This window comes from Papilio xuthus, unplaced genomic scaffold (genome assembly GCF_000836235.2).
Source record: "Papilio xuthus unplaced genomic scaffold, Pxut_1.1 DF825017.1, whole genome shotgun sequence".
Lineage (NCBI taxonomy): Eukaryota > Metazoa > Arthropoda > Insecta > Lepidoptera > Papilionidae > Papilio > Papilio xuthus.
Window position 1 is genome coordinate 2,534,968 of NW_013533632.1, and position 21,252 is coordinate 2,556,219.

General features: G+C 33.1%; 1 protein-coding gene across 4 annotated transcripts in view; it reads right to left on the bottom strand.

Moving 5' to 3' along the window:
- Positions 1-21,252, bottom strand: part of MESK2 (misexpression suppressor of KSR 2) — a 59,763-nt gene that overhangs the window by 16,816 nt on the left and 21,695 nt on the right. For all 4 annotated transcript variants that reach the window (XM_013324010.1, XM_013324008.1, XM_013324011.1 and 1 more), the window contains one exon: positions 11,484-11,601. In XM_013324010.1, coding sequence (XP_013179464.1) covers positions 11,484-11,601 — 118 coding nt within the window. The remainder of the gene's footprint in view (positions 1-11,483; positions 11,602-21,252) is intronic.

The following is a 21,252-nucleotide window of genomic DNA, read 5'->3' on the forward strand; positions in this document are numbered from 1 at the left end:
TTTTCTAACTAATCGACCAATTAAAACACAAAACCAAGGACTGGTTTGCTGATTATTTTATACCTGAACCCCGTAAACGAAAAGAATCCGAAGTTAAGAAAAGATTTATATAAAACTGGTATGGATTTTGGTTCGCACTGACCAAATACCGTCAGATACAGACGAAACAAAATCGAACATGGATAACTGAGTTCTGTTCGTGCCTTGCTGTGCTAGATATTTCCACAACGATTTTATTCGTCCCGCAGCAAAAAAAAAAATTCTTTGAAATACTCAGCCTTCAAGTTAAATAAATCCTTGAGCATAAATACATTTTAACTAAAGTTAGTCTTTTGTTTTATTAATAAATGATAATTTAGTTGAAAACAAAAGCATAAATGGCTAAATAAAAGCAAATATTAGTCGTATTAAATTTATTTATTTTATTTTTGCGCAGTAACAACAACTAAGGGATCTTCGTTCTAAAAATAAACAAGAGTACCAGTAACCGTGGACCGTGACTTCACATGAATATGAAAGAAACAACGAAGCGAATGCCAAATGGAAATCCCCTGAAGTCTGTTATTTCTCTGTTTCATATTTTATTTAACTGCAAAAACCTTTGTACTCGAATAAATAATTCTCAGTTTATCTTATTAATATTATAAAATGCGAAAGTTTGGATTAAATGATAAATGGATATTTCTTAGAAGGTATCTCCAGAAAAGTTCAACAGATCTTAATGAAATTTCGCACAGACGTAGAACATAGTCTGGAATAATAGATAGGCTACTAACTATTTTTTTTAATACATCGCAGACGAAGTCGCGAACGACAGCTAGGCATTAAAAAAAGGAAATTTTACAAGCTTATAAATTACGTTTTTTTTTATATCACAAGGTGACAAACGAGCCAGCGGCTACCTGAAATCGCTGAAATAGCGAAGTGACCGTTGCCCATAGACATACGCAATTGCATATGCGATGCCTACCTTTCATCGACGGAGGAGAGGATGCACAGAAAGAAAATGTTTTCCCTTTCCATGCATCCTCGCATCCGGAAAGTCCACTTCCACTTCCCATCCTTTCCTTATAAGAAAGAGGGTGGGAAGGGAAAGAGGACTATATAAGGCCTCCGGGACACACCAACATCAGACGAAACGCGGAATAGCTTCCACTTCACGTCTGTCTTCTGTGTGGTCGTGGTATATCACCGGGCGAGCCGAGACAAGTCGTGCGAAGATGTTAAAGCGGGCTCTACCACTGTTAATTGTACTATTTTATAAACTCGTTGTAATAATTACAAAGTTATCGTTATAATGTGTAGTAAGCAAGCATAGCTTTCTTAATACATGTCACTATTCAGTAGCACGTAACTCTATACTCCTATTAGGCTATTGTTATAACGTAATGCGTCTCGACGTCGAGACTATGTCCTAGCTATTGTATAATAAAGACAATTAACGTCCATGATACGTCAATCCTTTGTGTAATAGTACCTACACTAAACATGTACTATGCTTTTACCCCAGAATCCCATCCCTGCTTGATTCTTGGTGGGGAGTAAGTGTAAAGTGTAAAGTGTAAAGTGTCTACACTTACACTTACAAGTACTTTCCAATGGCATGATTATAAGTCAAGTAAGATATTAAAATCAATCTAGATACGAACGTAACCAAATATTTTTTTCAATTCACGGAACAAAATAAAAACTTCACTTCCTAGAGTTATTTTAGTGGAAGTCCAATAAAAATTTAACGTTAAAAGTGAACAACAAAGGAATATGCTCTCAATATAATTGTTTTTAGCTTGGCTATCGTAAAAAGCGGCCTAAATAACAATCGATCGAATACATCGCATTGGCGTACATCACTTTGCGTGTACTGGATATCGCGAATTTTTTATCTTTTCATAAACTATACCTAGGTATTTTACTATTTTAGACTTTATTAGTTAGAATACTATACCGCGAATGATACTCTTTCGTTACAAAGTCCAGTGTCAGAATGAATATTGAGGGGACATCAACGTCGACATATTAGTAAGGCTAGTGTTGCGCTAGTACACAGGCACAGTGTCAGATTTTCTTCCTAACACTATAAACTTGTACTGTCTTACTCAGAAACGTTATATGGCCACAAGTAGCGTCCCTCATATACCCACGCTTAGGGACTGCTTAAAGAACTTTTTAAATCATTTTAGTGGTAAAAATGCTACCTATTCGCAGATAAAGTAAAAAAAATCTTTTATTTTAAGTTTCAAAGTTTAAGTTTGCTACATTTTATTTCATTTTTTTTAATTAATTGACTTATTTTTTTTTTATTTCTTAAGGATAGGTGATTAGATAGTGGATAATTGAAGTTATATCTTTACTTGTAGAACCGAGTTGTATTTTAATCCTCAAAGATTGAGAGCTTTCAGCAAATTTAGAAAAAGTTTGATTTATCAAAGTTCTACACGGGAAATCTAAGAATAATGAAATAATATTTTGTGTCTTTTATAGTGATACGAATTTAAACTTGTAATGACTACTAGGAAAGATAAAGTAAACCAAAAAAAAAACTAAACAAAAATCATTCGCAAAATTATCATGTTTTTACAAAACAATTTTTATTCACCCTGTATAGCATCATTAGTAAATTAGTGGAAATGTAGAGGTCACTAAATAGGTCAATGCACTCGTAAAGCGAAATAAAATCTTTTCACGGTACGACAATTTTCCTCGACGGCGTCGTCAGAAAACCATTTGTAAAACGCTACAAATTTCTTTTTACCCCAACAATTTGGACACGCTATAGAAATATGTAATTATTATAAGTGAACAGGGGTAATTAATCAAATTTCGTATTCCGACATCGTCCTAACGTCGTGTTACTTTGAACGAAGCTTAACCAAACTACTGAAACTTCGACGTAATAAAGTGTTCAGCGTAAGTAAATAGCCCATAAAATTATATCTTTTTTTATTAAACTTAACTTTACTAAGTTACAAAAAAATTAAGGAATCAATTTATTAAGCCCGTTACTCTATTTTATACAACATCTTTAAGTTTTTTGAGCGAAGTTAGAAAAAAAAACTGATAGCAGGTAAGACGACGTTATTCAAATGGACGTCACCGTTGGCGCGTTCCGAACAAAAAAAATCAATACAACCCGCACGCCCCGAAATATTCGCGCTCGAAGGACACTACTACACACCTTACACTAATAAATTATATAAAAAAACTAACATTATGATAATAGGGACTAAAAAGTTTCTTACTCTAATCGTTGTTTTTTGAGACCAAAATTCCTGTCATTATCCATGACAAAACTGAGATTTAGGTCTCCACAACCAACTTAAGTACTTAAAAATATCACTTGAATAAAAATTTGTGGTGTTTGATGTCACATTGCATACAAAGTCGTGAGCATACGCTCACTAATCATGCCATTAATTTCACATTCTTGTCAAAATAGTAAGAAAAGTTTAACGAAAAACTAATGTTTGCAACAATAACAAACATGTTAACGTAAATAGTTAGTAAACAAAACCTTTGAATAGATATGAGATTCAGAGATACATTGAATAAATAGAGATGCAAACAAAATATGATGCTGTCTCGTCTCTAACTTGAAGAAACAAACAACAGACGGGTCGTGTTGAAAACATTTATAAAACAAATAGAATGAAACTCATTTTACCGTGCGCTCTTAGAAAAATACGTTCAAGAAAGCTGGAATACAAACTAGCTGAGAAGACAATTTTAAACGTCTAGCTTCGTTCCACAACGAATGTAATTTCGTATCTAATAGCTCAAGCTATACACCAACATAAATCCAATTTTAATATTCAGAAAATGAAAATAAAAACTTTACTCCGTTCCATTAAAAAGGTAACTTAATCTAGAATAACGACACAAAGCCTTTATGCTTCCAACTTATTTTGAATATTAATAGCATGGTATAAATTAAGCTCAAAAGACACGCGAATTCTGGAATAAAAGTCTACATATTTGCCTCTTATAAAAATAGCCTAAGTTTAAAAAGATCTTTTTTACACAGTACATGGTAACCTCTTCCACAAAAGTGCAAAATATTAGTAATTAGGTCGAATACAGGCTGATAAAATTTAATTAAAAAAACAAATACTAAGTTTTGATTCGTAAATAACATTAATAACGTTAAACATTAATAAAGTCAGGGAATAAATTAACAGCTTAATATACGAAATAATTCTGTAAAATATACACTATTTCCAATAGTAGACTATTGTTGTTAACATTACAAGCACATTCCCGATATTATTTTGGGTTTTCGTATAATCATATAACCGTACCCTGTTTGAAAACCTCGTGCCGTTCGGGCGCGAGTCGAGACGTATGTGGAATATCAGAGCAGCCTGTGTAATTACAAATCTGTAATTGGTATCACATAGCGTCGAGGGGAATATCGAACTGAAAAATTATACGCTAGTTCGGAAATCTATGCAACACTCTACGGAATATCTTCTATAGGTGACAAGTTTGTTTTGCACCGAGCTTATTGGATCGCTTCGAACCAATTCAATAAACGTGACATACTACTTCGCTTTACATTTCTATTAATTAGGGACTATTTATATTGGTATTTTTCAATGCACTGCTACTAAATTGAACTAATCATAGTCAACAAGAACAAAGAATGGGACAGTGAAACAAATAAGTGCCAGGGAATAACCCAAGCTACTTTAAAGATATTGGACAAAGTTTGATATAGCCGTCATACATCGATGAAGCTCAGAATTGGAATGCGCAAATATGAGTGGCCTGTATCATTATAGTAGTAATATCTGGAAGCCTTTGATGTGGTCATTTCATAGAATCCTTCACAAAAGACTTCCAATTTGCGGGTACTTTAGCACGTCGGCATGTGTCGCGAAATAATATTCCTTTTCCGGTACGAGGAATACAACGGACGATTTATGATGAGTAACATTGTAGTCAAAAGACGCGTTGGATAAAGAAAGATATTGTGGTTAGGAAACATCAAGGTGTGGACGAATATTGCTAGCGTAGAACATATATTTAACTTGGCATTGGCGTAAAACTGAAAACAAGTCTCTGAGCTGAACCTGAAAGAGGCAAACAAAGAGAGAGATATGTGGTGAAGGGTTCTTATTAAGGAATTGTTTTGGGTTCGAGGCTACTCGCCTATAGATAAACTATGTCTCAGCACATTCAATAAGCTTATTTGGACTGGTTAGAAGACAATAGTAATCATTAGGACCACCTATTATGAGGTTCATTTGCATAATTGTGTTTACATTTGGTATTGATTACTGTTCACAATGTCGTCAAGAATACTCGACTAAACAAAGACCTTGTGGTGACCTTCACGTATGTAGTTTAAATGAAATAACCATAGACGTGTACGCAGACAACAATGAGTTTGAATAATTAATTTATTACTAAGCGCAGGTATTTTTTTATGTCAGGGCACAAAATTTATTCCTTAAAATACTTTGTTATATTTCTGTAAGAAATCAATTTAGGTTGTAAATTGATGTAAATACATATTTTATTTCCCTATAAAACTGATGGTTGAAATATGTAAGAAAAAAAAACCTTTTAAAACTTGGCATGCGTTCAAATTTTAAAGGAGAGGAGATAAAATCTCAACGAAACAAAGGATGCAAAGTGCGGGATCTCTTTTGCTCTCAGTATTATACATAGCTCGTTCAAATTGCCCTTTTATTAATAAAAAATTACATTAAAATGCATTTAACTTCACAAAGAAATTCCAGCTTGATACTTTCACGCGTTTTTGTGAAAATGAGCCTTGACAGACAGACGGACGGACAACAATGTGATCCTATAAGGGTTCCGTTTTTTTTCCTTTCAAGGTACGGAACCCTAACAATTGATGGTGACTGTAAAACAGAGCGAACACTGACAATTAATATTCTTGAATTATATAAATATTTCTCCGTTGTTTTACAAATGCTTATGTAATGTAGATCCAGATAATTACATCGAAATAGGTCCATTAAAAACAACCTATTTCTACGATGATGTTCTGAACCAACAGTGTATTTTGTTAAGCACATAAAGTGCTTTAAAAATGAGCACACGAAGCTTGTAGTTAACAAGTTTACAAGCTTCAGTACTGAGGGGCCAATTACTGTACAGTAACGAGGCATGACATTTTACACGAGCTCAACAAATCCTCATTAAACTTTAAAAAAAAACTCTGTACATCTCCGACTATACAGGATGTTAAAAGTTGCCACAAGCAATTTGAAATTCTGCTAGGAAATATCAAGAAAAACCAATTTATTAGCGTTTACTTTGTTGTTCTTCTAGTGCCTCTTCAGTCTTGAAGGTTTTTTTTATAGGAGAAGGGGGCAAACAAGCAACGAATCGCAAGTTAGTGGCCTAGGTTGGCCACTAACTATTCCTACTAAAAAATGAAACAAATTGTTATACCCGTATAAAGTTACATTCATTGACTATACCTTCGCCGATTTTAGTCGCAAAGCGACTTACGCAATGCGATGTAATAGCGGTTAGCACACAAGTACGTATCGTTAAAATTTCTATCTGTCATCGCCAAAGCCTGTCGCTTGCAACGTTGTTTGTTAAGTGACAGAAGTCGTTACGATTTTGAAGATGGTGGAGCACATCTATACAGTTGACAATTCGTAACTACGCGTCAGTCAATATTCCTGTATTGACCAAATAAACAATTCGCGTGGACGATTCATCGTTGTGTATACGAAGCTCGCGCTATACAACACTCGTGATACAATATTTATTTAAAAAACTACGTTGCCATGTCTAAAGGGCCTATGAGTTAACCACCAATTATGTGTAATGACTCGCATGATTAATTGAAAAGAAAAAATCAAGATAAGGGGTGTTTAAAGAAACTAAAATAAAAGAAAGTAGACTTAACACGACACCAATAAATAGACGTAGACTGCGCTCCGGCTGTCTAGTAGACGTCTACGTCTACTATAAGTTTAATCTATCGAGGAAATAGAACTTTGACGCGGCGTGTCTCTACTTTTCTTAATCGAATTATTGACGTCTACAAACTTTATCCTCGCGATTGAAGTTCCCCATCGGTATGAGTTGATTTTATTGATAAAATAAAGCAAAACTACAGTACAAAATTATATTACCTACCGCAATTTGCCATATTTTTATTCTATCGCTTTTTCAATTTAGCTTTATCCATATCAAAAAGGTAAACAACTCAATCAAACGTTTCACGGTTCTATAAAAGTGATAAGTGGTATTTAAAAATACTTTATGAAAAGAAAACTGAAAGCAAATATGCAAAGGTTGTTTCAATTTGCATAATTAAAGTCGATACGCCCTACTTCGGATGGGTTTATGTGAATGTCGAACTAATATCGCACGCACCTAAAACAGGTCAACCGACAACTCCGAGGGGATTCATAAACTCTACAATATGCACGTCGAAAATCTTCTTCATGATTTTTTTTCAACAAGATAGCATCTTTTTAAATTAAGCTTTAAATGTTCTTTTAATAATAAAATTTAAAATAAGACGTTTATAGAGGTTTAAACTGGAAATCAAATCTACCGTAGGTTTCTGAGAACAAAATCCATGTTTACTCAAAGATAATGACAAGGATGACGATATATTTTACATAGAAATATTAGTTTCAAAAACCCACGGTTAATTACTTCGGTTTCTACTTCATTGTACTAATTAATTAATCAATTCGTATTCAATACCATCAGATTTTAATGCCAACTAAAATACAATAAGTTGAATGAAATAGCAAAGTCAAGGAATACAACACATTTACACAATCCTTTGAAATAAGGTTGTGAGGATTGCTAATGGAAGTAAATAAGTAAGTAGAAGTGTTCAGACAGCAAAACGTAACAACAAAGTATAGGATTAAGTAAAGCGACTGACCGAAGTACGGCATCCTCGTTTCTGTTTGCTTTTTTTTCCTTTAAAATAAACTTTAAACTTTTATCTAAGTGGATTTCCGAGCTGCCAATGTAATACGAAACGTGATTTTTCATTAAAGCATTCTAATTTAAATTGTAAACTGAAAATAGGATTAGTAAAGTAAACAAGTAAATATATTTAAATTATTTTTTAATAATTAGGAATCCTATTAAATACACAATTATAAAGTGCTTCTTTCGTAGCACGGTATAACAGTTGATATACCGTAAGTTTCCACTGACGTAATACTTAGTTTTTAAACCAATCATTAAGTTAGAAACGAGACGGTGCTCCAGCGCGTGGCTATGAGCCGAAAATTCATGCAGACCGTCAAAAAGCGTAAAGTGGAATACTTGGGTCATGTACTGCGGCACGACAGGTGTAAGATACTTCAGCTGATAATGATGGGCAAGGATGGACAATGAAGGCAAGAAACGCGCTGGACGTAGAAAAAAGCTACGTAATATTAGGGAGTGGACGGGGATTAGGTCAGCAGAGGAACTGTTTCGCCTAGCACTTGACAGAACCAAATATTCCAAGTTAGCGGCCAACCTTCAAGACTGAAGAGGCACCAGAAGAAGAAGAAACCAATCATAATCGTGTGTATGTACAGCGTGAGAGTTTACTACATTTACTAAAGTTTGCCCTTCCGATTTCACACTTACGATTCCTCAGGCCGGTTATTCTGCACCGTGTGTACCTTCAACACTAACCCTTTTAACACATATTGTTATCTTTGTTTCGTTAAAGATAAAAGACAGGGATATATTTTGTATAGAGATTTTGGTATCAGAAACCCACGATATGTCCGAATTTGACATTCATCACTGACCGCACTTCGCCGGTTCAGACTACACCACGAAAGACTCAATCAATTGTAGTTTTACTACTATTTTAAAAGTATTCGATTTAATCTTATATATATATAAAATAAAGTCGTGTTAGTTACACTATTTATAACTCAAGAACGGCTTTACCGATATGGTTGAAAATTGGTGAGGAGGTAGCTTAGAGCCAGGAGACTGACATAGGATACTATTTATTCTTTTTTTTCGAATTTATGCCTTAAAGAGCTGCATTTTAAGTAACTTATCTATATATTAAGTTTTTTTTATATATCCACGCAGACGAAGTCGCGGGCGACAGCTAGTTTCGTTTAAAATAAAGTAGCTTGTTATTTATTGTATTCTACAAATAGTTCGTTTAAAACGGTAAAGCAAATGTGCCGGATTTAAAAGAAAAATACATGCATATTTTAAAGGAAGACAACGGAATGGCATATGCAAAGGAGGATTAGGTAGAGTAAAAATCTCAGAACCATTGTAATGATGTAAACATTCTACTCGAATAAATAGAACATTCTCTAGAATATGTAGATTGCAAACAGTACTTGCAAGTTCAATAGGGGCTATGTTGGAGTTGCATTCGACTTGATTTAGATAGTTTGAAAGTAAAATACCAATTTGTTAAATTGGTCTAGAATTGTCAGGCCAGTACGTAGTCAATTGAATCAATATTTTACAAAACCTTCGCATATATAATTCAAAGCATTGGCTATTTACGACGCTTAATATGAATATAATATAGAGTAACATTTATAATTTGTTGCCCGAGACTCCGTTAAATTAAAAAAAAAACTTAATTAGTAGTAGCGTATGTGTACATCCAGATTATGTTCTATGTCAAATTTCAGTTCTGCAGATACTTTCTAGCATCCATCTATTTATACAGCCTTTCGTATTTATAACCTAAAAAAAATTATAACATTTAAAAAAAATGATAATTACGTCTTCGTAAAAGATAATTTAAGTTTAACAACTAAAGTATTTGGATTTATCGGCTGGAAGCTATTTCCTTCAAGATGCAATTAAGAGCTACACGATGAAGACTGGAATGCACGGACTGGAATGAAATTAAAGTCTATATCTCTTAAGAGAAAAATATTTCCGCCGATAAAATTCCTTAAGGTGAATTGCATTTCCTCGAGCAAGTCAAATTCTTTCGTTGATTACGGTTTTAATATTAAATCGATATGTTTGCTATTTCATTTAAAAATATTTTACATGTTATTGGATTTTTTTAAAGTAAATGGAATTTTTAGTCGTCTATGGTCTTTTTTTTAAAAACGGAATATACAGAATCATTCCTTTTTTTTATATCATAAAGTGGCAAACTAGCCACCTGAAATTGCTGAAATAGCGAAGTGACCGTTGCCCATAGACATACGCAATTGCATATGCCTTGCCTACCTTTAATCGACGGAGGAGAGGATGCACATAAAGAAAATATTTTCCCTTTCCATGCATCCACTCACTCGGAAAGTTAACTTCCACTTCCCATCCTTTCCTTATAAGAAAAAGGGTGGGAAGGGAAATATAACTAAATTAGGCCTCCGGGACGCACACTCATCAGACGAAACGCGGAATTGCTTCCACTTCACGTCTGTCTTCTGTGTGGTCGTGGTATTTCACCGTACGAGCCCGGCACAAGTCGTGCGAAGATGTTAAAGCGGGCTCTACCACTGTTCACAATTCTTTCAATAAGACAAATTCGTAAAAACCGTCATCAAATATCGGTACGGTAAAGATAAAAAATAAATCATCCCTTAATAACAAATTCCCGAAATTAATCAAAAGTAAATAACAAGACAGGCAACTGACGTCTTATAACAAATTTTGTTATTAAGTTGATTATTCGATACATTTATTTTCTTTGACCTCGTTCAAATTAAATCCCAAATCCAAATGATATTAATTTACAAAAGGTTATTATTTATGTTATTGAGAATAATATTCTACTTTTCCATCAAAATATTTATTTAACTAAGGTTATATACTTATTCAGCAAAGGCCAAATTATCATTAAGTTTGATTGAAAAGGAGTTTGACGGCACCGTGTTGTTTATCATAGAAATATTTGTTTTATTACAAAATACTCCAAATACCTATGATTTTCATTTTATTACAAACTAGCTATTGCCCGCGACTCCGTCCGGGCGGAAGTAAAAAAAAACGAAATAAGTACCCTATACGTTCTTCCAGAATATGTTCTTAATCTATGCCAAATTTCAGCGGGATCTGTTCATCCATTCTGGAGATACCTTAAAACAAACATCCATCCATCCAAACATTCGCAATTATAATGTTAGCAAGATTAAGCTTCAAGCGAAAAACACATAACCAAAATAATACCCAGAACAACAGCGACCTTAACCGCTGGTTTTCACTGCCAAAACATTTGTATAAAACATGTTGTCTTCAATCTGATTCTTCTTGAATGAGACATGTTATGTGAGTTGAGAGGCACAGCTATTAACTTGTAGTAGCAGAATCCCAAATATTTATGTACATCGAATGCCCAGCTGGAATTTAGCGGATCCAGCGAAAGTTCCGCTAATCGATTGTTAAAAAAAGTAAAGTAGTGCAATATAACTAAGTGAACGAAATAAATCAGCCAGTATTTAAACTTTATAGTTTGTTCATGTCGAGAACTTCAGCTATCTGTTATTAAAACAAAACTTGAATGTGAAGAGATAAAATTAAAAAATACTTACTCGTCAGGCAGCGAAGCCGCACCCTCCTCTTGTCCCGGTGCATTTATGTGGTACACGCAAAAGTTCTCGAGAAGCGCGCGCATGTCAACGTAGTTGAAGAACGTTTGGAAACAGATGTCTGTGAACAAGGAAATAAATTAATTAAGTCTACCGATGTTTCGTCATTTCATTAAAGTTGGTAAAGATGGCCCAAGTGGCATGTATTAAAATCGATGCCAATAAAATCATCATCTTTCCCCATCCCCACTTTTTTCCCCAGCTAAGAAAAATAAGACGTGATTTATGTTAAGTTAATGTTGAATAAAAATTCTCTAAGGTTGCATTTATTTTAAAATATTAAAAACGAAAGTTGCAAAGTTTCTGTTAAATGATGTAACATTAAAAATGTTCGTGTAGGTTTAACAAAGTTGTGCTGAAACTTTCCGTTAAAAATCTAATCTTGTAGAAATATATGTAGATATTTAAAATATCACATCCACGCCACAACAGTAAAATGGTACGTAACGAGAGATAACAACGAAAGTGTGCCCGTAATAACGAGACTAACTTAAACAAATCCGTTACCAACATGATAACAAAGAGTTTTACGATTTGTGCGAAAATGTAACAAAATTATATTTAAAAATACAAATGTGTAAATTTATTCTAAATCAAAGTACTTTAAGCCACATAAAATGTATGTGGATCGTTGCAATTTGTCGAGTAACTCGCCCTACAACTGGTTGATTGCTTTCCTAATGGGGTCGGTGGTTTTATTTCAACACCAACTTGTGCATTGTCCTCTAAATTGTATTGTGAAAGAGTCAGCGGTTTACACATTTCAATGCAACATAATATCACATATTAACATTTACAAACCACTCCGTATGCATATAAGCTAGAAATATATATTTTAGTACCTTTCATATCTCAATTTTTTCAAACAGAATACGATATCAGATCATTTATTTTTTGTAATAGTGTAAAGTAAAGACGACGAATATTCGTGAGAAAGTTTTCACAACTACAAAATGTGTAATAATATGTGTGCAGCGCCCCCTACCGTGCGTAAGATACATCAACAAATCTCATACAAATATTTGGTCGATAAGGTTACGAAGGTGCGTGTCGCAAATATTCATGCTAGACTCTCTGAAATCCTTCACATTTAATCGACAAACTACTTTTATTATTGCAATACTTGTAAACAGGAATACGGTTTTCTAAATAACATTTGTGTATTGGATGCTCGAGCGAACGCTACAAGAAGCAATTTCATTTCCTCCTTCATCGAAAAGAGAACGGAACAGGGTCAATTGGTGGACGTAAAGTAAAGGAAAAATCTCAACAGGCCTGACAACCTTGACAGGAAATTTCAACTTCAACTGCAAACTACGCAATATCCTTTTAATCTTCCTTCTCTTTCCAAATATTTAACAATATTTATTGGATAAAAAAATCAAAGAATTTATAAATGAAAAAAGCCTTTGTACATAGAAAATACAAGTGAAAATAATCAACATTTGAGATAAAAAGAAGATATGTATTATCTGGAAGTTTTCAAAACATCTCTTTAAGAAAAATCCACGTCTGCACAAGTACATTGTAAAAAGGTATTTTTAATTTTGCAAATGGAATCTGACGCCCTCCTCACATAATCTAAAAGAGTACCACTTTTCTAGATTCTACACAATCATTAAAGTGTAAGATGAATTAAATTTCGTTACACGCCTTTTTTAATTTATAGCTACATTTTTAACAGTGGTAGAGCCCGCTTTAACATCTTCGCACGAATTGGAGTGAGTGCGTCCCCGAGGCCTAATTTAGTCCTCTTTCCCTTCCCACCCCTTTTTTTATAAGAAAAGGATGGGAAGTGGAAGTGGACTTTCCGGATGAGAGGATGCATGGGAAAGGAAGATATTTTCTTTCTGTGCATCCTCTCCTCCGTAGATTAAAGGTAGGCAACGCATATGCAATTGCGTATGTCTATGGGCAACGGTCACTTCGCTATTTCAACTATTTCAGGTAGCCGCTCGCTCGTTTGCCACCTTATGATAAAAAAAGCTACTTGATTTTAAATATAGTTTTGCATAGTAACATCATTGATGGTTGAATGTGGGTAGTATTAATTAAATAATTGTTTACCCTTGACTGACAGTTTAAAACGTTTAATTGGGATAGCAATTGTTAAATAACTTTTGATTATTACTACGGATGGAGACTAAAGAAAGTTTTTTTGTGTAGTATATTTGCGCAAGAAATGGGGGAGAATATTTAGAACGAGATGAATTGTTGCAAGAACAAACAGAGAGAGAGAGAAATTCAAAAACTTTATTGCAGAAATATAAATGTTATAATTAAAAAAAAATCTTTGATGAGTATAACGCAGTCCCATGTCATCGTAAAACATAGCAGGGGATGAAGCAAAAGATATTACGAGTCTATCATAAGCTCAAAGTACCCTAAGTTAAGTGTGATTAGGCCATAGTCAACCACGCTGGCCAAGTGCGGTTTGGTTGACTTTATACATATCTTTGAATTTCTTCTCAGATATATGCAGGTTGCATCACGATGTTTTCCTTCACCATAAGAACGTCGGATAAATGTACATACGTAAATCGGAAATCGAAAAACACATTGGTACATGGCGGGATTCGAACCCAGGACGTACAGACTGCAAGTCAAGTGCTTGACCCCTGAGCCACCGACGCTTTTATTATTACGAGTATTTAACGTTAATTTCTAAGACCAAAATATCTGCGTAAGAGATATGGTCATTCCCAAATATCGTTTCAAAAAGGGTTTTTGGTATCAGAAATCCACGATTAGTGGTATTAAGTTAAATTCAACGATCTATGAATAATAGCGTTGGTCGCCTATGTTTCATGGAACGGAATTTAATATATAAGCTTATTTAATCAGCCTAATGTATCAAGGCCGCTTTTACCTTATTAAGTTTTATTGAAGAGTGGATTAAGTTATAGAGCAAGTATTAGCTTATATTAGCTTATATATATGAAACATTAAAATTTCTGTTCATTAACTTTATTGCAAAATATATTTTAACGTATTTAAAGTATAAATAAGGTAACGAACGAACGCTACCCTTTTCGCAACTTGTGAATATAAAATCAGCAGCATAATTGAAGTTGGTGTGATTCAAACAAAACTTTAGACGTACAAGTGCCAAGGTTAAAGTAGAAGGTTAATTAAAAAAGGTTAATCTTGATTGACAGTATTTCGATTTCAGTAATTGATTTAAATTATTTGTTTATTTGAACATAATTCATACTAATGGATTTCACAGTAAGATGGGTTTTCGTATGTGTATTGTATGTTTCCATTGTCGAAACTCATCCCCTTAATTCTCTTTGATAAAATTGAGATACATTTTTATACAGATGTTACCACAATGGAAACTCACCGTTATAATAACTATGACATAATAACACAACGACAGTCACACTAATGCATATAAAATAGAATCCATTCAATATTTTGAACACGTGTCGGAATAGTTTTAGTATCACTACTTAATATTAGTTATATAACTTAACTAGATGTACATAAACATACATATGTACCAAAATTACGTACGCAAAGATTAGAAGATTTACCGTGAGTTTCTAAGACCAATATCCGTGGTTAAAACATATTGTCATCTCTATTTTATCAAAGATAATGACAGGGATGACAATATATTTTAATAGAGATTATAAGGTGTCAGAAACCCACGGGTAGACTATTATAGAAAAAAGTAAAACACAAGGTAAAGAAAAAAAATGGCCAATGACTTCATCGTCATAATCAGCTCACTATACATCCCCACCGAGGGGCTCGGAGCCTACCCTGAGTCACAATGACTTCATTCCATAAACAAAATAAATCTGACTTTACAAATCACCGGCTATCAATAATTCTAAAAAAATAACTCTTTAAAGCACTCTATAAAAGCAAATGCTATCCACAATTTGTACGTAAAATATTTGAAGCTTACTTTTCATCTAAAATCGCTTTGTAAATATTACAAAAATAACTTGCAGTAAAATGTCACTAAAGTTTTACTATATTTTTTTCCGGAGTTGCGACAACGCCGAGTTAATATTAAACATTCCCCGAGGATGTTTTAAATGCTAGAGTAATAGCGCGACAAAACCTTCTTTTATATAACCATCCGGACAGCAGCCTTGCAAATAAACCATAATAAAATATTTTCTATTTAAAGAATTTCATTTTAAACTACGAAGAGTAAAATAAATGAAGCGAAGTTGCAAACATATCTCTCATCGGAACGGCATTCACATTACCTTTAATGTACCTTTACTAATCTTGTTTACTTATCTGAATTTCATTAAATAGTACTTTTCCATTTGGATTTTCTATTAACATGTCTGTAAATTTTCGAGGGATTTATTGAGAGGAATGCATTTGCAAGAAGCGTAGAATTTTGCAGGTAAAAAAACAAAACAGTAATAAGAATGAATGTAATTGACTAATCGTACTAATATTATAAATGCAAAAGTTTAGATGAATGGATGGATGTTTGTTTGAATGTATCTACAAAATGGCTCTACGAATTTTGATAAAATTTGTCATACCTGTAGAACATCGTCTGGAAGGAAACATAGACTACTATTAAGTTTTTTTTAATCCCTCGCGTAAGGAGTCGCAGGACACTAGTAATGTTATAAAAGCGGATGTTTAGATAGACGAGTGGACGTTTGTTAGAAGGTATCTCTAAAACGGTTCAACGAATCTTGTAGCAATTGGGCGTAGATGTAGAACATATTTACACATTATTCTGGAAGAACAATTAGGCTATGAACGCAGTCGCGGACAAAAGTTTGAATAGACTGTGTGAAAGAGGATAGGCTGGGAGTTGGTAATGATGAGTTTTGTTGTATGTAGAGTTATTTGTATATACTTGATAAGTGGATATTATCGAACATATGATCGTGCTGCCCTCGATATCCAACTGATAATTGCATTACACACATCCACTATTGGATTTTCCACGAGTATGACATGTGACATGAACGTAACGGTAATTTTATTGGAATATTTAATAAATATCGCGAATCATTATCAATTTTCAGCTATTTGCAATACTAATAGGACTTTTTATAAATTATGTTTTTTTCCCCATCATATTCGGATGATATTTTGACAAGTAAATTCGAACGACCGTCTTTTATTAAACAAAATAATTAAAGTCTTCTTTTTTTATTATCAACTAGCTGCCAACCGCGACACCGCCCACGCGGAAATAAAAAAAATATGAGCCTATGTATTCTTCCAGATTATGTTCTATATGTATGCCAAATTTTATCGATATCCATTCTGCCGTTTTTGAGATACCTTCAAACATCCGTCCATCCACTCATCCATCTAAACATTCGCATTTATAATATTAGTAAAAAGTTAGAAGAATTTATGATATTATATCAAATAAGATCCCTGGTCGCAGATCCAGAGGCAGACCCAAAACGAGATGGAAAGATGTAGTAATGAAAGACATGAGTGAGTGCCAAGTCTCAGAAGCAGATGTCATGGACAGAGCGAAGTGGAAGAGACGGATTGGGAAAGCGGACCCCATCACCTTATGGGATGCAAGCTAGGGAGAGAGGGAGATACGTTGAGATTTTAGTATTAAGGCAATATCTTAAGTAAAGACTGAAGTAGAATGCAAATCTCAACCTTCGTAGCATCTCAGTATAACGTTGTAAATTTGCATTTTCATATTATGCAGGCGTCACGTGGGCTATCTCCATACTAAATGCTATGCTAAATATTATTTTATGTGCACAAAAGAACTGTTATTGCCAACATTATATTGGAAGAGATTTTTCAAACCCTATTTCAATGATTACCAAATTATATGTATACTCAAAGGTATTATTTGGAATATTTTTTTAATCCCTCTTTATTTTGGAAGTCTATATATATAAAAGAAAGTCGTGTTAGTTACACTATTTATAACACAAGAACGGCTTTACCGATATGCCTGAAAATTGGTGAGAATGGAAATGTCCGCCTCCTGGCTCTAAGCTACCTTAGCTTAGAGCCAGGAGATTGACATAGAATACTATTATAATTATTCATATTTTTTTTCGAATTTATGCCTCAAAGAGCTGCTTTTTATTTAACTTACTACTATTATAAATGCGAATGTTTAGATGGATGTGATGTGGATGGATGGATGGGGATGGTGGACAGAGTCGCGGATGACAGCTAGTTTATATTAAAGTTAGAATAAATAATGAACCACTAATAACCTTAACAATTATTCTAAGCGAAACTCTATTATATTTAGTTACTTAAAACTAATTTCAAAATTGTAAACAAGTTTTGAAATTTGTGTAAAGTTAGAAAATGAACTTTGTATTTTTAATTCTTTCGTAATAAAAATTAACTAACTCAAAAGATAGACAAATAACAATACAAAATAACTACAACGAGGCTACTGAAATCACAAACTTCGACGAGTCTGGTTATTGTAAGGAAAGTTTCGATTTATTTTGTTCTTCGTTGTTTAGTACAAGTTCCACAGGGTTTATAATAAGTATTATTCTTTGAGGAAAGTTGAATAAGAAAGCAAAAGTACACATCGATCTTTGACTAACTTGTGAAAATATTTTTGTTAATCATTTGTTTATTATTTACTAGCTGTTAACCGCGACTACGTTGCGCGGAATTAAAAAAAAACCTAATAACCTATGTGTTCTTCCAGACTATGTTCTACATATGTGCCAAATATCTATCCATCCATCTAAACTTTCACATTTATAATATTAGTAAGGTTTGCATCTAATATTCAAACATGAAAAATTATACATATAAATGTATTACTATAATGTATACTGTATAACTATGAGATTCTGCTGTAACATATTTAAAACAGTATTAGAATCATTTGGCGCAAATGACGTGCTTTGGAAGTCAAGCGTCAGAATGACTAGTGAGGGGACATAAATGCAACATTTTATTAAGGCTAGTGTTGCGCTAGTACACCGGTACAATGTCGGATTTTCTTCCTAACAATAGCTTACAATAAACCAACAAAGAATCTAATGAATAGTCTAATCTTTGATATTATAATAGATAAAATATTAAAAACGAATAATTTACTAAAATAAATTATTAAAAATCATCAAATCACAATAGACAAACATATATTCGTTTCATACATTCTATTAAAATAGATATATGTATAAGAAAAGTTTTTGTTCTGATGTTATTAGCGTGGAGATAATCAATGACAATCACAGATAATAAAAAGACTGAGGTTTTAATAATATAGAAACACGCAACCGTCATTTGTTATTAAATTACTCGACAAAAGTTGAACATCATGATATATTATTGAATAGTTTTAATTATGCCGGTTTATCGAGCTCCAGTTACGTTTGTAAAGTAATATTTAATTTTACGGACTCAGCACTAAATTACTTTTTTTTTACTTAGACTGTTTCATAACCATGGGTTTCTAAGACCAATATTCCCGTTTTAAAAATATCGTTCATTCTGTTTCATCGAAGATAACAGTGGTAGAGCCCGCTTTAACATCTTTGCACGAATTGGCCCGGCCCGTCCGGTGAAATACCACGACCACAAGAAAGACAGGCGTGGTGCCACCTTATAATGTAAAAAAAAAGATAATGACAGGGATTACGGTAAGCTACTTCTTCTTAGTGGCGAAATATATAACCTCTTTGAGGTCCACAAAATCCTTCGCAGTGGAAACAAGGGTTAAACACGTGTTTAACTAAACAGTGTTTTACTATATTTTTTGGGATAATACAGAAAAAGTTTATTTTTAATTAATTTCTTCCAAGTAGAGTTTGCGAAAGTCACGCGGCCAGTCGTAAAAATTAAGCCAAAACATAATTTTATAAAACTTCTCGTGCCGGCTCCACGTGAGCAGGATAAAGGCAGAGATGATGACGTATTGGATATAAAAAATGTAAAAATTCACACAATGACTATAATATTTATTAATATTATTCTTTTATTAGCCATGTTATTTTGGCCGACGAATCTAGGAGTAAATTTACTTCGTTGAATACATACTTTGTACACCAGCAGAAATGTAATTAGGTTCCAGATTCTTTTATCATAGAAGACAAATGTTTATTTTTTTTATTAAGTGTAATTAATGAGTAAAATTATTGAAACTCGATAGTTTTAAACGGTATAACGAAACGTAATAAATTTAACAATATGTTGCAACGTCACGTGGCAATATCGAAAATGTAGTGTACTGGAAAATATGCAGTGCAATTTATTGAACGGGAAGTTAATGTGGAGATATGTTGGTAATCGTGCGAATTCAGCACTGATAAATTACCTTATACAGCATTATTACCAGGTCAAATATTACGTAATAATTGCGCTTTTAAACATTAATACGACCATATTTAAATAATACACTACCTCAAAATACTTTTATTGTTTTACGCAAAAAATATAATCAGATATTGTTTAGTTAAACAAGTGTTTTAACTATTTGAACGCCGATGAAGGATATGGACGTCAAAGTGGTTATATGTTTCAACATAAATATGTATCACCACATTACTTTCAGTTTAAGTATTTAATTATTTATTGGTCAAAATTTCCAATAGCCATGATTTGTCAAAAACCCGCACAGGGCGTTATAGTCATGATATAAAAAGGTTAACGTATGGTTAAGATAAAATTTATTTGAAGTACATAAGACTATTTATAGAGACCTCTGAGTTTCATGACTTATATGTATAAAACCTGGGTCAGGGACCTGCGGTGCTGGTTTTATCTTTATTTCAGTAAAAAAGTGTAAAAATCTTTATAAACAATCAATCTTATAGCTAACTATTCTACATTAAAAACTGATAACATTTTCTAAAACTAAAGTTTAAAACTCGTTAATACTAAAAAGGTTAAAAACAAAATATCAATAATAAATGTGATAGATCCCGTTGAATTTATTTCTACTATAGAATGCTATTTGCTTTTATATGTCGATCGTTAACAGATAGATTGTTTGCATAGTGTTCCTGCAGGAAATATAATTGAAAGCATAATCCTCAGGCAAATAGGTAACACAAGACTGACTTATACAATTACAACTGCGGACAATAGAAAGCCTTTGATGAATCTACTATTACTGTGTTTGAAACTGATACAAATCTCCTTTGAAGTTTACTCTTGCCTTAAAATGCAATTTCCGTAACAATCGCATCAAATCATAATCTTGTATGTGTTTTTCATTTGTTTCTTTACAATTGTTTGAATAGTAGAAACTGTATTTAACTGAGTAATTCGTTGTACAAAACATTCCCAGTATAATATGAGAAATTTAAGATAAATAGGTTTATTTTCCGAGTAAGTTAAATAGTACAAAACAATATTGTTAAACTAATATATGAGTTTGTTTTGTTGAACATTAGCAAGGATACTTTGAATGAGGCCTTTTCAGTCATTCATGACGTCCCTTCTATGTAGTCCCCGTTGAACTTTCAAAAGACGCCTCGGGACAAGTTTACGTGCGTTGGAAACGTTGGCAGAATACTGATTACACTAAACAGATTTTAGGTCATCATTAATGAAAATTAAATAAATTTGTTATAACATAAGTTTCCATTTAGTTTAACCAAATCTTATTATATTTGTTCTTGAAAACAATATATTTTAATTATTTATCTACACATTTTGTTCTAATTCAATTTTAAAATTTAAATTATATGTGAATCCCCTCTGACAGCCTCTCGAATAAGAGTTAGCAAACTAGAAGAATACCTGAAGAGTACTT